This window comes from Balaenoptera musculus, chromosome 6 (assembly GCF_009873245.2).
Source record: "Balaenoptera musculus isolate JJ_BM4_2016_0621 chromosome 6, mBalMus1.pri.v3, whole genome shotgun sequence".
Taxonomy (NCBI): domain Eukaryota; kingdom Metazoa; phylum Chordata; class Mammalia; order Artiodactyla; family Balaenopteridae; genus Balaenoptera; species Balaenoptera musculus.
In genome coordinates, this window is record NC_045790.1 from 72,380,696 (window position 1) to 72,400,947 (window position 20,252).

Consider the following 20,252-nt stretch of genomic DNA (forward strand, 5'->3'; position numbering starts at 1 on the left):
GGAAGAATCAGTATTGTGAAAATGACTATACTACCTAAAGCAATCTACAGATTCAATACAATCCCTATCAAATTACTAATGGCATTTTTTTACAGAACTAGAAGAAAAACTCTTAAAATTTGTGTGGAGACACAAAAGACCCTGAATAGTCAAAGCAATCTTGAGGGAAAAAAACAGAGCTGGAGGAATCAGACTCCCTCACCTCAGACTGTACTACAAAGCTATAGTAATCAAGACAGTATGGTACTGGCACAAAAACAGAAATATAGATCAATGGAACAGGATAGAAAGCCCAGCGATAAACCCACGCACCTGTGGTCAACTAATCTATGACAAAGGAGGCAAGGATATACAATGGAGAAAAGACAGTCTCTTCAATAAGTGGTGCTGGGAAAAATTAACAGCTACATGTAAAAGAATGAAATTAGAACACTTCCTAACACCATACACAAAAATAAACTCAAAATGGATTAAAGACCTAAATGTAAGAATGGACACTATAACACTCTTAGAGGAAAACATAGGAAGAACACTCTGTGACTTAAATCACAGCAAGATCTTTTTTGACCCACCTGCTAGAGTAATGGAAATAAAAACAAAAATAAACAAATGGGACCTAATGATACTTAAAAGCTTTTGCACAGCAAAGGAAACTGCAAACAAGCTGAAAAGACAACCCTCAGAATGGGAGAAAATATTTGCAAGTGAATCAACGGACAAAGGATAATCTCCAAAATACATAAACAGCTCATGCAGCTCGATATTAAAAAAAACCCAATCAAAAAGTGGGCAGAAGACCTAAATAGACATTTCTCCAAAGAAGACATACAGATGGCCAAGAGGCACATGAAAAGATGCTCAACATCACTAATTATTAGAGAAATGCGAATCAAAACTACAGTGAGGTATCACCTCACACTGGTTAGAATGGGCATCATCAGAAAATCTACAAACAACAAATGCTGGAGAGGATGTGGAGAAAAGGGAACCCTCTTGCACTGTTGGTGGGAATGTAAATTGATACAGCCACTATGGAGAACAGTATGGAAGTTCCTTAAAAAACTAAAAATAGAATTACCACGTGATCCAGCAATCCCACTACTGGGCATATACCCAGACAAAACCATAAGTCAAAGACATATGCACCCCAATGTTCATTGCAGCACTATTTACAATAGCCAGGTCATGGAAGCAACCTCAATGCCCATCAACAGATGAATGGCTAAAGAAGTTGTGGTACATATATAGAATGGAATATTACTCAACCACAAAAAGGAACGAAATTGGGTCATCTGTAGAGAAGTGGATGGATTTAGATACTATCATACAGAATGAAGTAAATCAGAAAGAGAAAAACAGTTATCGTATATTAATGCATATATGTGGAATCTAGAAAAATGGTACAGATGAACTGGTTTGCAAGGCAGAAATAGAGACACAGATGTAGAGAACAAACATATGGACACCAAGGGGGAAAAGCCAGGGGAAGTGGGGCGGGGATGAATTAGGAGATTGGGATTGACATATATACACTAATATGTATAAAAGAGATAACTAATAAGAACCTGCTGGACACTATCAAACTCTTAGAGGAAAACATAGGCAGAACACTCTATGACATACATCACAGCAAGATTCTTTTTGACCCAGCTCCTAGAGAAATGGAAATAAAAACACAAATAAACAAATGGGACCTAATGAAACTTAAAAGCTTTTGCACAGCAAAGGAAACCATAAACAAGACGAAAAGACAACCCTCAGAATGGGAGAAAATATTTGCAAATGAAGCAACTGACAAAGGATTAATCTCCAAGATTTACAAGCAGCTCATGCAGCTCAATAACAAAAAAACGAACAACCCAATCCAAAAATGGGCAGAAGACCTAAATAGACATTTCTCCAAAGAAGATATACAGATTGCCAACAGACGCATGAAAGAATGCTCAACATCATTAATCATTAGAGAAATGCAAATCAAAACTACAATGAGATATCATCTCACACCGGTCAGAATGGCCATCATCAAAAAATCTACAAACAATAAATGCCGGAGAGGGTGTGGAGGAAAGGGAACCCTCTTGCACTGTTGGTGGGAATGTAAATTGATACAGCCACTATGGAGAACAGTATGGAGGTTCCTTAAAAAACTAAAAATAGAACTACCATATGACCCAGCAATCCCACTACTGGGCATATACCCTGAGAAAACCATAGTTCAAAAAGAATCATGTACCAAAATGTTCATTGCAGCTCTGTTTACAATAGCCAGGACATGGAAGCAACATAAGTGTCTATCATCGGATGAATGGATAAAGAAGATGTGGCACATATATACAATGGAATATTACTCAGCCATAAAAGAAATGAAATGGAGGTATTTGTAATGAGGTGGATGGAGTTAGAGTCTGTCATACAGAGTGAAGTAAGTCAGAAAGAGAAAAACAAATACAGTATGCTAACACATATATATGGAATCTAAGGAAAAAAAAAAAAAGGCCATGAAGAACCTAGTGGCAAGATGGGAATAAAGACACAGACCTACTAGAGAATGGACTTGAGGATATGGGGAGGGGGAGGGGAGAGATGTGACAGGGTGAGAAAGTGTCATGGACATATATACACTACCAAACGTAAAATAGATAGCTAGTGGGAAGCAGCCACATTGCACAGGGAGATCAGCTCGGTGCTTTGTGACCACCTAGAGGGGTGGGATGGGGAGGGTGGGAGGGAGGGAGATGCAAGAGGGAAGAGATATGGGAACATATGTATATGTATAACTGATCCACTTATAAAGCAGAAACTAACACACCATTGTAAAGCAATTATACTTCAGTAAAGATGTTTAAAAAAAAAAATAAGAACCTGCTGTATAAAAAAACAAAATTAAATTAAATTTTAAAAAAAGAACATGCAGAATCTAGCAGAGAATCTAAAAAAAAAAGAAGAATATACATACGTACACATACAGGCACATTTTCTTACGGAAGCCTTTTTGTTTTTTGTTTTAAATAAACAAAACCTCTTGTTTGAGGTTTTGTTTATTTAAAACAAAAATCTCACTCTGCCTAGTGGTTTGGAGCATGGGCCCCAAAGTCAAATAACCTGGGATTGAATCCCAGCTTTGTAAACAAATAAATAGTACATCTGGGGACCCACATACATTCTTAACTTCACTGGACTGAGTTTACATATAATAAAAAGCACCATTTTAAGTGTACAAATGTATACGTCTGTGTAAACATCACCGCAATCAAGGTATAGAACATTTCCATCACCCCACAAAGTTCTTTTGTGCTCTTTCTCATCCCTTATCCCACCCCGCAACCCCGCCCTTTGCAACCAGTTGATTTTCTGTCACTATAGATTAGATTGTCTTTTGTGGACTTTCATGTAAATAGAATTATTTGAAACTGGCTTATTTCCCTCCATATATTTTTTTGAGGTTCATTCTTGTCATTAAGTATATGAGGAGTTTATTCCATTTTATTACTAAGTAGTATTCCACTATATATATAGGAATGTACCACAATTTGTATCATCATTCACTTTTTCACAGATAATTTTATTTTTATTTTTTATTGAGGTATAGTTGATATACAATATTATATAAGTTACAGGTGTACAACATAGTGATTCACAATTTTTAAAAGCTATACTCCATTTATAATTATTATAAAATGTTGGCTACATTCCCTGTGTTGTGCAATATATCCTTGTAGCTTATTTATTTCATACATAGTAGTTTGTACCTCTTAATCCCCTACCCCTATCTTACCTCTCCCCCTTTCTCTCCCCCCACTGGTAATTTCTACTTTGTTCTCTATATCTGCGAAACTGTTCTTTTTTGTTATATCCACTAGTTTATTTTAATTTTTAGGTTCCACATGTAAGTTATATCATACAGTATTTGTCTTTTCTCTGACTTATTTCACTTAGCGTAATACCCTCCCGGTCCGTCCATGTTGTTGCAAATGACAAAATTTTATTCTTTTTTATGGCTGAGTAGTATTCTACTGTATATATGTACCACATATTCTTAATCCATTCATCTGTCGATGGACACTTAGGTTACTTCCATATCTTGACAGTTGTAATACTGCTGCTATGAACATTGGGGTGCATATATCTTTTTGAATTAGTGGTTTGGTTTTTTTGGATATGTACTCAAGAGTGGAATTACTCATATGATACTTCTATTTTTAGTTTTTTGAGGAACCTCCATACTGTTTTCCACAGTGGCTGCACCAATTTACATTCCCACCAACAGTGTACGAAGGTTCCCCTTCCCCTGGACTATTTTATTGTTTCCAGGTTGGTTGTTATGAGTAAAGCTGGTATGAATATTCATGGACAAGTCTCTGTGTGGACAAATTACAACTTTTTAAACATTACACAGTCCGAAAAGACCTAATTTAAACAGAAGCTTTGAGGAGTAAGGGAATGGTCCAAATGGCTAGCCAGATATAGAGCATTTCAGGCCAGGCATACAGCAGATACAAAGTGTCAGTCAAGGAAAAGCTAGGAGGCCATCCATCCTAGCTGGAGTGTGTGGCAAAGGGAAGAATGAGGAAAACAGTATCATATACAGAATTGAGCACAGTTCTTCATTCATAGCAGACACTCAGGGAACACGATCATCTACATGTTGTGCATCATTCTCATACAACATTTAATGTTGAATTAATAAACAGTTAATATTCTGTTAGAATTTTTGTATGATAAAAATGAAGCATATATATATATATATATATATATACATACACACATGCATAGATCTGTGGCCATTAAAATGCTGTGTGTAGCTTAGGAATGAAATGAGCTCCACTCTCCCTTGCAAATATGACACTCACTCCTTTATATTCACATATTTCTTGTAACACTTCTGTTCCCCTCTCTGTAGTTTACTTTATCTAATTTGGGTTCTTATTTCCATTTGCCAGTGATTTTAGTTGATGATTCTGGATAAAGGGTTAACTTCCTTATTTGTTATTTCTCTGCTTTTCTAGAAGATTACTTGGATTTCAAGAAACAATAGATGGCTGGAATGTTTTGAAAAAAGCATAATCTGCTGATCATGAATGATTTGTTAATGTCATGTACATAACCTAGATGAGAAGCATAGATAAATATAATGAGAGGGTGGAAGGTGTTTGAGAACCTTAGAGTTACTCCTGGGAATCAAAACTTGTCTGAAATAGTTTTTAGAGTAGTTAGTTTAAACAGATGTATTATTTTTTCTTTGTATCTCTTGGAGGATTGGGGATTAAAACTGGATGAGACAGCTGTGGTGAAAGCAATGGTCAGGGTAAGGGAGAAGACAGAGGGCCCAGTGTGCAAAAAGGACGGGTATGATGTGATGAGGGAAGTAATTCAGAAGAAACTGAGAGCCATGCTACCTGATTCCTAGAGTTAAGAGTTCTTATTTGATCTGAAAAACATGTTGGGGCTACTGCATTGATTTGAGAAAGTGAGTTGGATAATAGTAATGACCATCAAGCAAGTCGATTCCAGTTGCTTTGATGTTAGAGTTCTCTTTTTTAAGCTGATGGTATAAATCCATGGGTCCTGTGATATGTGCTACAAAATGACACGCACAGAAGAAACTGACTTGCTAAAATGGATGAAAATGCTCTTGCAGTGATCATTTTCTATCATCTTAGCATGCAATTGTATATTCCTGACCTCAAGGGCTGTGACATTCAGGGAAATTTTTTATCATCTCTTGGTCGCCTTCTAAATGAGGAGAGTTATAGCACTGGTGTTTATAATCATCTTTGCTAAATTCTTTTTTTAAAAAGAGAAGACAAAGAAATGCTTTTTGAAATGGGTCTTTAATAAATCCAGGACAAAGGGTGTGGTGACGAGATCGCTTCTTGAAAAGTGTCAGGCCAGAAATTGTACTTTGAGAAGACTTCACAAATTTCCTTTGACCCAAGTCTTTTTGTTGCTTATTATTGTTCACCATGACCTTCAGAAAGCCACTTAACTTCCAATATTTGAATTATTTTCACGTACAGTTGTGGTCTGTGTATTTGCCGTGTCAATTTTCAGAGACTTAAAGAAAGCGAGTGACATAATTCTGGTTAGCTTCTTGAGTCGCTGTGAGACTCTTGCAGATAGCGTGACAGAGGCATTTACAGTTTACAAATGCCTTTTTCCCTTTCTTAAGTTTTATGTTAATATTCTTTTTCTTGGCTGTGAAGCAAACTTAGAATCATCTATAGTCCTAGGAAGCTTTATGACTTTTTTGAACCTGCCAGAGGCTGCAGCGTCTATGCTTTCTTAATATACTGTGTGGGATGGTTCTGTCTGGAAATTTTTTGCTTTTCTTTATACGTTTTGCCTTCAGAAGTGCCTTTAGAGCCAAGGTAAAAGATACGTGTCCGGCTTTGTTCCAGAGTTCAATATTGTGCATCTTAGAATCCTAAAATTCGCACTAAATTCCGGCCATATATGACTAAAGAATCAGAGGAGATACCTGAAAATGCAAGAAATGTCTATGATTGTATGCTAGGGCTGCCATAGTTCGTCGCACAGGTTATTAACTGTGCAAGGGAATCAAACGAGGATTGAGTGGAGACTGAAATCTGGCCTGTGATTTACTCACCAAGCCAAGTGCCCCAGAGTGGGATGATGTCCACCTAAAGAAAGAGGCAGGTGTCTCTAATACACATAATTCTCACATAGGCAGCCCCTGTTGCATAGAATTCTGTTGTAATTTCTCCCACAATTGTCAAAGGCACGGGTATCTTTTAAAAGGTGTCTCTCCAGAGATGGTTTTGGTCATTTTAACCTTCATCTACTGCTTCAACCTTGACATTCACAGAACCTTCATTAGCAAAGTTACTGCAGTCAAATAGAGTTTTCCAATATCTTTTTTCATCACTATCTTTATCACCAACTCTCTAGACACAGTTTGATGCAAAATCTTAGAATTTTGAGTAAGTGTGTAAAGCACAGATCTGTTTCTCTCTTCATATTCTTTCTACATTCTGCCTTATTTTGTGACCAAAAATGATTGAAGCTTCATTAGTTCAAATGTATAATTGTTTCACGTGGAGCCAGTAGGAAAAGATTCTTATTTGGGGTGATGAGTCCTTATAAACATTGATATATGCAGGATACATGAACACAGGCATAAGGCAGTGGTGAAGAGGACTTTATGTGATGTTTCCATGATTATCATCAAGCTGGCTTGGGAAGGTGCTCCCAACAGACCATCTTTTCTACCGAGGAATAGAGCTTTAAATGTGAAAGGGGGAAATGTGATTGAGGTGCATAGGAGGAACTCTGTCATTGAAATCAGTACATGCCTATCAGTTTGGACTCTGGCATCAGCATTCTGAGCACAGACTGTGGCACTAATTCCCTGTCCTCCATCAGGGACAGGGGGCTCTAAGTTGCTGTGACCATAGTGAGACCATGCCAAATGGGCACTGTTCCAGCTGTGAAAACTGGTTCAGGATCAATAAGATAACCCAAATGAACAAGAGAAAAAGGAGCCTTATTACATCTTTTTAAATTTTCATAAAGATGGCTTAGCCCATCCTTTTTTTCTATCCAGAGAGATCTTTATATTCATACCAGTGTCTACAATAAAAACCAGACCCAAAGTTTCAAAAAGAAATCCTGAAAATTAATCCCACCCTAGTTCTATGCGTAACTTCCTAAGGCCACTGTGTCTAGGAAGGTACAGTTATACACACCAGGAGATCACTTTGCAGAATCCATCTGGATTCATCTTCTGTGACATAAATAGATCCAGACTTTTTTTTTCTTAGAATCTCAATTCAGACTCTTTACACATGTTCACATCTTGCTAGCCTTAGGCATTTCAAAGCAATTAAATTTCTATCACACATCCCAGTAATAGTTTCAACAGGCTTCATTTTATGGTGTTCTACCAGAAGACACAGTACACCCTGAAGTTTCCAGAGTCATCTTTGAAAGAGCCCAAAAGGAGGGTATTGTGATCACTGCTGGGTGTTAACAAATGGGAAGCTGCTCTTTGCCACTCAATGCCATTCTTCCATCTGTGCATGACTGGTTAGCTGTAATAAAACAATGGTCTCAGCATGAATATAAAATAAAGTATCCTTACCATATTAACAATATCTTCTCACTCAGGGAAAACCCCTGATAGAAATGACTGAAGAAGGTCATTTCTCAGCAAGAATAGGGGAAAGGGTTATGGGCCAGATGTTAACTTTCCTTCCAAACTCCACATATTTCTTTCTCTGCACATGATATTTTAATGAGTTTTGAAGAAGAGAGCAGTTTTTAATGCAGCTGATTTGCAAAAGGAGGAGAGGATAAAAATGTTCCAGTGTTCATTTGTGATATGTAGATAAATTCCCAAAATGTTCCCCCTGCACCTTTGCTACCTTGTTATTCCAAGGATTTATGATTGATTTGAGTACTGTAGTTGAAAGAAATACTGTGTGTGTCTTACAGACAGTGGTAATCACTGAGTACATATATAATACATCAAGATTTTGAACACTTGGGATCAAGTCCCAGTGACTTTAGAGTTGTTGTTTTTTTTTTTTTAATATTCATGAGACAGTTTATTCAGCTGTAAAATGTGAATAATACTATCTTGCTAGCATTGTTCTACAGATTTCATTAGCTAATATGTAAAAAAATGCATATGTAAAATATTTTTACCTCCCATACAAAATTTCTTCTAGGCATCTTATTTTGGGAAGCATGCTTGATAAATGCACTTCAATTGTAGAGGCGGTAAGATTAGGAAATACATATCTCAGTGCATTTACTTTTTTCAACATTGTAATTGAGCATGATTTTGTATCTCAATCAAACACTGATTCTATCCTAACAAATGCATAGAATTTAACTCTTTAAGTGATGTGTATCCAAAGAAGGAAATACCTAGACCAGTCTGTGCTTGACAAATGAGGGATGTGCATTTATAGATTAATTGGGAGAACTTTATCTTCTTAAAATATTTTTTTAAGAGAAGCAAAAATGTCTTTGGTAGCCCACATGAAAAGATATTGGCATGATCTTCTGTATAACCCACTTACTTCTTGCACTTCTGGCATGAGGGACAGGTATTTGTGAATCATGCCTACAGAAACTCAGGCCCTATGTTGGAGATACTAGCCTAATTAACCAGGCTTTATCAACTGGGCTTCCAGGAAAGATGCTAGCCTGTATACCCTTAGGAAGTGGTTCTCAAAGTGGCGTCCCTGGACCAACAATATTGGCATCACCTAGGAACTTGTTAGAAATGCAAATTCTGGGCCTTACCTCAAAACTACTAATCAGTGGGGCTACACAATGCGTACCCTAACAGGTCCTCTGGGTGATGCACATGCAGGTTTGGGAACCACCCACCCAAGTTATCCACTGTATGCAATGAATTAACTTCTCTTCTAGTGAAATTTGAATGTTGCTAATTGAAATACCATCCTTAGAAGAAATGAAAAACTTGTCTCTCAAATGATTTTTTTTTCTGTAGTTTGGATAAGGAATCCCATGTGTGAAAGGTGCTCTTAAAAAATCTCATCTCTTGTCAGTCTCTTAGCCATTTGCTCCCAGCTTCATGCATTTGCCTTTCTGTCAATTGGACCATACCCTGTGTTTTCAAACTTTGTACCCCCCATTTTGGAGGGGGAAAAAAAAACTTTTCCATTATCCTCCTGCCTTAGTTCTGTCCTTCCTTACACAACTAAAAATTCCCAACAAGTAGTCTGATTTAGCTGCTTCCGTTTCCTTACTGTTTAATCCCTTTGTAATTTTCTTCAATCTAGTTTCCACTTCCACCTTTGAAGTGCAATTACTCTTTGAGATTTTCAACCATTTTCTGCTTGCCAAGCCAGAAGCCTCCTTGTTTTTCTCTAGGATTTCATGCTTTTGATCTACCCAGTCCAGATCTGTCTTTCCTTGCCTTTTGTGATGCCAAGATATAGCCCCATTCTTCATTGACACTCTCCTGAGTCCTTTCTCTCCCTTCCTCTCACCTGGGCCATTCCTTAAGGTCTGTTGTTTAGAGCGCTCTGGCTCTCTCTCCTTCTCCCCTCCTCTCTCCCCGTCTCCTCCCTCCCTTCCTCCCTCCCTCCCTCTTACATTCTCTTAATTCCACCTTCACATCCCCACCTTCCTTTAAATGACAAGTACCACCTCCTGACTAATGATTTTCAGTTCTACCATCTTCAGCATTGACTTCATCCATTACCCACCTAGAATCTCTGCCCAAGGCTCACCTGTGTCATTTAAAACTCAAAACTGCCAAACGGAACTGTCAGTTGTCTTTTACAAAACAACTTCTCCCCCAAAGTTACCTCTGTCATCAGGGCGTATCCTTCTCTAGATCACCCCATTTACTCTGACTCAGTATGTATCCTACATAGTGCGAGATGTGAAATTTCATTGCTCCTTTCTTATCTGATCTCTTATTTCATTTCACCCCTTCCATAACCTTCTTTATGGTCTTCCATGCCTGCACCATTGAAGGAACTAGTTCCCTGCCTCAATCCGTCTGCCATTTCATATCCCATACACCAATGCCAGATCAGTCTTTCTAAAATATTAATTAAATGATGTCATTTCCTTGAATGTTGGCTACTCCATTACCTCCAGATTAAATCCATCCATGGGATTCCAGGCCCACACAGGTTTCTTGAGGAAGCCACCATTCCAACTATCTCATTCCTTTCCCCATGAATTATACCTCCATGAATCCAAATCTTAGTCCAGGATATAAGAACCATCTCAAGTATTATTTCTTCTAAGAGAATATGCAGCCTTCATTAATGGCCTATTTTTCTGAGATTTTACAGAAATTTCCTTATTATTGTCCCTTATTTGAGTTTTATGTAAATGAAAAGGAATGTTCATGAGAAGCCTTATATAATACTTGAACCTTAGAAAGATAAGTGTTAGCTTTCTTCCCAATCAGAAGGTGACATTCCCAGCTGCAAGGAATAATTTCTTCTATGTGTCACTCTTTGTAGTTTGCCAACCATCATATCAGCAGTGGGTAATGGCTTCATATCAGGTGAGCCATGGATGTTTGTGTAGTTAGATGAAATAACCATATCTTTGCAACCTCTGTTAACTACTGAGTATGAAAATACACTCACTTGAAATAAATATCAACCAGATTTTCTATTCCATTCTTTTATGAGAATTTAAGGAAAAAAGCAAAAGTAAACAAAAATTAAGTGAAGAGTTATCTAAAAATAATATGAATAATTCACAAGTAAGAATTTTTGACTGCTGGCTCATCAAGATCCCAGTCTGGTAATTGTTTATCCAAGTTATATACCAAGAAGATCTAGGCTGGGGAGCTATATGGTCAGTCTAATCTTCAATTAGCTTCTACCCAAAGGCCCTTGTAGTACATTTTTTATTTTGTTCTCATCTCTGTCCAAACAACCTTAGTTTCCTAAAAGCAAGCACAGCATCTATGCTTGTGTGCCCAGGAATACATGGCTAAGTTTCCCCAAGGTGGTAAAATAGTTTTCCTACCTCCATTCAAGAAATACTAGTAAATTACCTTAAGCAAATTACTTGCCTATCATGACCACGTTGGAAGCAAACAAAAGAATGGCCAGAGAAAAGGAGAAAATAATGTGACATGTTTATCTTTTCTTAAATACCCTTAAGGGAAGGCAGGCATATCTCCTTATCTTAACTCTGTAAATTTTAAAAGATTAGAATAAATATGTATTTTATATATGCATATATAATAAATTGTGTACATATAAATCATGTATAATGAAGTACATTGTACATGGAGGAGAAGAACTCAGCAGTGGTTTCCTAAACTCTTTTTACTTCGTCTCTGTAATGACGAGCCTGTCTGACTACCTATAGCTGCTAACCAAACACATCCTGAGGGGCGCTTTGAAGTGCAGACCCCGCAGACAGCCAAGCATCAGTGTCTGGAAACTTTCCACATGCAAGTCCTCAGTAGTGCTGGTGATGGATGGCATCTTTGGATCTGGCTGGAGTTGTTAGTAGAGCCTGTGATTTTAGGAAAAGCAAAGGAAAACTGGAAACAAAACATGCAAAGTAAGGCAATAAGGCAGGTGCTGGCTGCAGGGTTTTCCTGCCCCCAGGGAGTCTGCATTTTGTAGGAAGAGGCAGAAGAAGGCACTGCAACTAGAGTTCTGATTCTCTAAGAAGCTTATGTGCCTTTCACACTGAAATTTAAAGGGTATGTAATGAAGAGATAGATGTCTGAGTAAGGAAAGAGAAGAAAAGGCTAATTCTGCAAGCATCCTGGCTTTCATCTATCGAGATGTTTAAGTGTAGAAGTGCTGACATAGGAGACGGAAGAGTATTACTTTCCGCTTCTTCATGTTTATAAATCATACATTTTATGTTTTCGTATTTAGCTGTTTATTTTTACTTTAGAAGAAGCAGTACTGAAGCACTTACGTCATGCATGTGCAATGGGGTGCGTTGCACGCCCTCTGCTTATTCTGCACGTTTGGTCTGGCTTGATTAGTAGGTGCAGGAGGCGCAGGGTCCCTGGTGGGAGCAGTTATTTCAGAACAGGTGGTTCAGCACATTGACGACCAAAGAACCCAAAGGTGCGAGGACTCTCACAGCGGCAGGAGCTCTTTGATCTCAGTCGGAGTTTCAACCCCACCCTGCAGATCAAGCAGCCCCCCTCAAGACAGGAATTTGCATTTTGCGTAACTACCTCTCAGTCTGGTGGTTTACCCTTAAGTATCAATAGAATAGCAACAGCCTGACTGATGGCAGAAGACACCCCACTGTCACGGTTGGCATCCAGTTCTCCCTCAGTCCACTCTCTTCCCCTTATTTCCTACCATGTAGACTGCTAAGGCCCATCCCCTGCTGACCACTCACCCCACACGCCAGGGCTGCTGGTTTCCTCACTGCACCAAAGAACCACACACAGACCTGATGATTATTTAATTGGAGGTTCCATCCTGGTGCCTGGTTGTCCTCCCTGCATCTCCACCTCACTGAATCCGATGTGGGCACCAAAGCCCAGTCCAAATATCACCTTCCCTTCTTGGGTCATCTTACCTGACTCCAAATTTCAGCTAACATTTATTGAGTACTTTGTGTAGAGCAGGCTCTAGTAGTTGCTTTACATCCATTGTCTTTTTTTTACTGATTTCTTACTCTTTTGAAGTCTTTTTACACTTACACAGTGACTACACAGTTATCGCTTTTAATTGTTTCTTCCTGAAATCATACAGTTATTCTTGTCTCATCTCCTGCTGGCCTGAGAACACACAGCAGTTTCTGTTTCTTTTGGAGCCTCATTGTGTTGAATACATAGTAGGTGCTCCAAACCCCATGAGTGATATCATAATTAATGGTAAAAATTCTTAGCTTATATTGGTGAAGTGTATTGAAATTGACCCTTTCTAAGAATTGAATAATTAAACCTAATTTATCAACCATGTTTTATATTTTGATGATCACGTGCATCTCAACAAATACAAGTTCAGGATGCCCATACGTCTTCTAGTTACTGGATTATTGATTTTAAAAGATGTGAGAGCTCTGTACCACTCCGTAAGAGCGTCACCTTTCTCCCTTGGTTCCACGTGGGGTAGCCACTCTCCTGGTTTGTCCATGAATGAAGGCTTTCCCCAGCACACAGGATTTCAGTGCTAAAACCAGGACACCTCTGGATAAACCTAGGCATTTAGTCGTGTTAGTCATAAGAAATGATTTCCCCAATGGAAGAAATTGGCTGTACTTTTATATTAAATGCTCAGGAATGGATAGCTGTCACTTAGTTGTATTTTTTTCAGTCACAGGCAAAATTTTTAATCTCTCATAGGCAACTTGGATGGTTTTTGTTGTTGTTTACCCTCCTTTACACTGGATGCTACATAGCATTGTCTGTACATCTGACAGCTGGTAGCAGAAAGCCGTACTTCAGGGAGCTCAAAAACTTTTAAAAACAAATCACGCACACAACTTTTTCCAACCAATTACTTTAGTATATAGAGAGTGCTTTACTAATAGCCATTTTAGAGTTATGAAATATCTGTTCAGTATGATATTTTTCTAAAAAAGATTTAAAATAGCTGGCATCAGCAAGGATAGTCCACTAAGAGAGATAGAAGTACACCAAATTTCCCTGGTTATAGCTTCCTGTGCCTGAAACTTCTAATTTTTCTTTTCCTACTGAGCTTTCTGACTTTTCTTTAGAACTGACTTTTTTTAGGTCTCATAGCTAGCACTATTGTCTAAATTAACTGTATCTGCTTTTGAACTATGCAATTGTTTACTTGTGTATTTAATGATTAGCTCCTCTTGGCACTTCTGGTCTCATCAAAAAATGGAAATATACCTGCCGGAGAACATTATCTATTTTCCCGCCTTCTCTCGGCCATCGGACTAGTCCAAGCAGGGAAGCTTTTGGATTACTTGGCATAAAAACCAGTTAAACTTCTGGTGCAAGGCAGTTCCACTTTTCGGAACTTATCTGTATAAACAGTCATGCAGCCTAATGGAACAAATATAATGCTAAGCAAGTTTTTCAGATGCCCTTTATTAAGCTTGTTCAGCATCATTCTACCAAGAGATAAATGTACTTTCTGAAATACATTTCTTAACTGTGCTTCGAGATCTTTAGTTAATCTATATACATGCTTTGTTCCCTCAGTGTCTTTCTAAATATCGAATTCAAAGAATTTTGCATTTGGCACAGTGCTTGCACAGAGAGGTCCCACTTGATCATCATGAAGTTACTTTCAGGCTCAGGATTTGCTCTGATCTTGGCATGAAAAACGTGCATAGATAAAACTATTTTAGTTATGGAATGGCCATATCACAACCAGTTGTTTGCATGGTGTATTTGCTATACAGGTAATCATAAATTTTTAAAATAGGAATATTGGTTCTATACTTGAATACATTTTGAGTATTAATGATGACTTTATAGTAGTCAGTAACAAAAAGAACAGACCTCTTAATTCCCCCTTACAGTTCTCCTAAAAACACTTTATGCCACTTGGTGAATTAAAGAAAATTTCTCTAATCAGTTACATTCATTCACTTCGCAAATACATATGGAACCTCATCTCTAAGCCAGGTGTTCTGCAGCCACTGTAAGAAATCATACTCCATGGGGCATGGTAACAGTGGTAACAGTGTGATGGGCAACACTTGACTCAAATGGTTGACTCAAACAAAACAGTGTTTCTGAATTTATAGCTAATTTTAGAGCGTGAAACTTTATATTATTTAAAAAATTATTACATGTCAGTTATAGCTCAGAAAAATTACTAGTGCTCCCATACCGTTTAATGGCTGTTTCCCTGTTGACACCATGTTTTGAAGGCGTTTATCTTCCCAACACATTCATTCTGTAATTATCTTCTCATTAGTATTTGCCAAAAACCAAACAAATAACTGCCAGTCAGAATACACAGAGTTGATATATTGTCAGCACCGCCCCCCCCCCGCCCAAAAAAAGAAGAAATAAATTTATTTCATTTTTTTCTTAGACTGTGTATCATGATTGTGGGCAGATACACAATTTCAAGTATCTTAAAATAATTTAAAATACTGAAAATCTCCATTACTGATCCAATGGACTTCAGTGATCTATTCTGATTCCCTCATTTATTAATATTTTATTAATATACACTCTTTTTTCTGTTGACCTGCCAGTCTCTAGTTTTACTGCAGCTACTCAGCCTCTGTTCCGAACACCTCCTTTGAGTGTTGCGTGAACAGACCTTGTCTCTGGAGGGTAGGAACTGAATCGGAAACCGAAACAAATTTACGGTCTTCATAAAGACTCAAGGTGCTTTTCTACTTAACTCGAGTGGTTGTTTAACAGTCATGAAGTGTTTGTTGTGTTTGATGACTCTGTGTGTTCATTTACGTCCCAAAGGTTGTTAAGTTGACAGTTATTGGGGGTGGGGTGTGGGGAGGTGGGGAACAGCAGCGTGCACAGCTGAGCTGGGGCCCGGGCGCCCACTTTGCAGACTATTCAAGCCCTTCCCTCCCCAGGCCCCCACTTACCCTCTTCCCTACCTCCCTCCTAGCAATCAAATCTCTTATCTCATTTCCCTAAACTGAGACTAAATGATAAATTGTACGGGTTTAAAACCGGTTGACACTAGTATGGGGATATTTGTGCACCATGCAGAGTTAGCCTAGTATTGTATCTTTGGCAATAATTTCAGTTCCTCCAGGGAAAGAAAATACCTTAGAGTATTCATGAGGAAATGATATAGACTATGGTTAAGTGATAAGTGACAACATAGGATTTATATGAACTTTAACAAAAGATCTGCACAATTTTGTTTCCTTAAGCCCAAATTTGACATTTCTCCTCTATTATGTGGGTTACTCTGTATCTTTTTTAATTAAGGCGGCAAGCTTACCTCACATAATATTATGTAAATAAAACTAAATAGAATAATTGTTAGTAGCATTTACTGATTTGTGATGAGGTTACTGATGAGTTTTATTTTATTCTTTTCTGGATGTATTTACAAGTTTTTACGATGAACATACATTATTATTTTTTTTAATTTATTTATTTATTTGTTTGTTTTTGTCTGTGTTGGGTCTTCGTTTCTGTGCGAGGGCTTTCTCTACTTGCGGCAAGCGGGGGCCACTCTTCATCGCGGTGCGCGGGCCTCTCACTATCGCGGCCTCTCTTGTTGCGGAGCACAGGCTCCAGACGCGCAGGCTCAGCAGTTGTGGCTCACGGGCCTAGTTGCTCCACGGCATGTGGGATCTTCCCAGACCAGGGCTTGAACCCGTGTCCCCTGCATTAGCAGGCAGATTCTCAACCACTGCGCCACCAGGGAAGCCCCATACATTACTTTTTAATCAAGAAAAAAATCACTTATAATAAAAGTTGCAAAAGTACATGTATAGAAATCCTAGATATATCTTTGCCATAGCAAAGTACTTTTGTTCTGTTTTATTCAGTATGTCCTGTCTGGCTGAGTATCTGATATAATAATGAGCCCTTCCATTTGTATAGTTCTTTACACAGATTTTCTCATGTAGGATATATAATAATAATCAATTTAGTAATGGTGATGGGATAGATAATAACATCCCCAAACAAGGAAATTGTGGGTTAGATATTTTATCTTGTTTGCCAAAAGTTATATGATTAGCAAATAGCAGAAATGGAGCAGTATTTCTGAATCATAGCACAATTTTCCTTTATATATGCTATAATTTCCTCCCATGTGTATAAAGTTCTGCTAATTTCCATGAAACATATAAAGAAATATAAGTCCTAGTTCCCACCATCAAGCAGTTTATAATACATTTGGGGTAAAAAGACATGCTGACAGAGAGTTAATTAGCAATTCAATAGATGACACAGGTAAAAAGTGCAATGCATAATACAGTACCTGGCACATAGAAGGCACTCAAGAAATGCTGGATAGGTGGACAGATGCATGGATAAACAGATGGATGCATGGACGGATGGATGAATGGATGGCTGGCTAGATGGGCAGAGGGCAGATGGATTGACAAATTAATTAAAGTTATAGGTCTAGAAAGGAGAAAATTCACTCATCACAGATGGTTGAAATTCAGTAAATGTCTATTGACTTTTATTGGCCAGAGACTATTTCAAGAAGGAGAAGATAGACTAGCTAGGCCTTCAGGAACTTAGAAGAGTAGAGTTTGACTCTGCAGAGAGGATGAGTGAGGGAACTGCAGGCCGAGGGCTCAGCACGAGCAAAGGCAGAAAGAGCAAGATACGACTGGGACTGCAGAGGAGTGACTGACCTTGCTAACGCAAAAGGTTTGGTAAGGAGGTTGTTTTGAAAGTAGAATGGGACTGTATCATAGAATATCTTGAATTTCAAGCTGAAGTATTTAAATAATCCATAAGCATGGGCATCTCTAGACATTTTTGCATAAAGTAATTCATGTCATAAGGAAATGTTTTAGGCAACAAATCTGGTCAAAGTATGACTTTGTGTTAAACATAAAGATGAGAGAGTTTAATGCAAGGTGGAGATGGGATTTTAAAGTATTTTTAGAAAGAGCTGCAAATGTAGATCTCACTGTATCATCATTAAAATATTCCTATATGTAACTGAAACTTCTGAGACAGTTATATCAAATTTAGCTTTAGATCAATAGGTATTTCTCATTGAGAACTAAAAGTTTATAACATTCGAGGATAAGAAGCTGGCATAAAAGTCTACAGGCCTCCAAATATTTCATGCATGAAGTTTAATAAATTTTTCATATGCCAGAGGAAAGATAATAATTTATGTCTTCCAGGATTTTCAACCAAAATACTAGATAGGTCAGAAAATTTGTATTTTTGAAGTTGTATACACTTCTCTTTAAACCTACTAATTATTTTATCTTACAAAATTGGTGATGTTATCACTTGAATACAGGTGGTTAACAGTGAGGCCTGGGAGCAAATCTATGTGGGTTAGAATTTGGCTCAACCACTGAATTGCTGGTCAATCTTAGCCAAGTTTCTCTCTTTCCTCAGTTTTCTCATCCATGAATGATAATAATAATAGCACTAACATCTTAAGATTGTTGGGAGGATTAAATGTAAAAATATGGGCTAGTGCCTGCCATGTAGTAACAATTCATAAATGGTAGTCATGTTACTAGTTATAGAACATATTCAATGAATAATATGCATTCATCTTATTTTCTTATGATTGTTTACTTGTTTTATTTGTTTTTTTAATCATTGCTAGAAAGAAAGCTTGGCTCCCGTAGGGTTGTGTCTGGGTTTTCTACTGTGTGAAAGTATAACTCAACATATATGGCATAGGTTGCTGCTAACTACGGTAAAGCTGACCAACTTCTTGCCTTCTGTAGTGAGCCATCTCTATGGATTTGGACTGATGGATGCGGAAGCCATGGTGATGGAGGCGGAAAAGTGGACCACAGTTCCCCAGCAGCACGTGTGTGTGGAGAGCACAGACCGACAAATCAAGTAATGTTTGCTGCAAGCAGACAGCATGACAGTGCCCTAAAAGAGATTAGGCCAGTGCAGATATCTTGAGACAGCCCTGTGTTGCACATGGAAACTAGAAATTTGTGTAGTATTTTTCTAATGTAATTATAAAATTCTAATAGAATGTCTAAGACCCTAAGCCATTAAACACACACTAGTATAACTCAAGGATCCTTAAAAGAAAAACGTATCTTACAAGGGGGTGGGGGAACTCTTACAGATGGGCATTCTTCAAGTGTCTACTCTGTCAATATTTCTATTTGATGGTAGAAGTATTCCCCATAAGTTGGTATACTCCCAAAACTAAACCTTATGTTCTGGAAACTTAACTACATACCATGTAGTTCTCTGAAGAGTGATGCAGGATGCACAGTAAAAGAGATTGCAGTTTACTCAGATTCCAGGGCTTAGTCCCCTGTTTCAGCCTCACAAAATTGGAGGCTGTGCTGATTGGATTCATCAAGTGATAGTGAAGTCTCTCCTAGGTGCTGAATCCGAAGAAAAGGATTTATTTTAGTGATTTTATTAGTAATTTACTTTCAGCTTTCTTTTTAGAGAGTTAGCTCGGAAAAATACATAAGAACTTTGGTTTGTAATAAAACTAGAGCCATTGTAATTCTTGAGGAAATTGTTAGGAAGCAGAAATAAGTGGACTAAGTTTTTTTTTCCCATTCTACCTATTTTTGGCAAAGAATAAGAGAAAAAAAAAATAAAGAAGTAAAAAGTTAACCAGTATTTATTGAGCTCTTACTATAGGTCAAGCCAAGTGCTAGAAACAATGTGTGTTTTCTTCTTAAAACTTTATAACAACTTGGGTATTATTCCCTTTTGACAAAGGAGGAAATGGGATCAAATGGAATAATTGTTTATTCATTCACGAATTCATTTACCAATTCAGCAACAATTTTTCTTGCTGTCAAGCACTTACTGGCTATCAAGCACTGGGCTAGATAATTAGGGATAGAAACAGGAATAAGAAATGCTTCCTGCCCTTGTGGAGCTTACAGTCTAGCGGGGGAGTCAAACCAAAATAATATAATAAGTAGATCATTACAAATGACAATAAGTGAATGCTGGAAATAAAAAGGGTAGAAAATAAAAGGTGGGGAACGTGTTTTTCCTATGGTTCAGTGACCATCTTAGAGAGTGAAATTTAAGCTTTGACTATGAAAGAAGAGTCAGCCATAGGAACAGCAGCAAAAAAGCACTAGAGGCAGAGTAGTGTATGCAAAGTGGCTGAGGTAAACTTGAATTATCCCAGAACTTGAACCAATGCTAGTGTGGCTGGAACCCAGTGTTCAAG

The 20,252-nt window shown here is 37.9% G+C and overlaps 1 protein-coding gene across 11 annotated transcripts in view; it reads left to right on the plus strand.

Annotated features, from left to right (window-relative positions):
* The window catches only part of PCSK5 (proprotein convertase subtilisin/kexin type 5), a 489,089-nt gene that overhangs the window by 262,986 nt on the left and 205,851 nt on the right, over positions 1–20,252 (plus strand). For all 11 annotated transcript variants that reach the window (XM_036855671.1, XM_036855664.1, XM_036855665.1 and 8 more), the window contains one exon: positions 18,811–18,928. In XM_036855671.1, the coding sequence (XP_036711566.1) occupies positions 18,811–18,928 (118 nt within the window). The remainder of the gene's footprint in view (positions 1–18,810; positions 18,929–20,252) is intronic.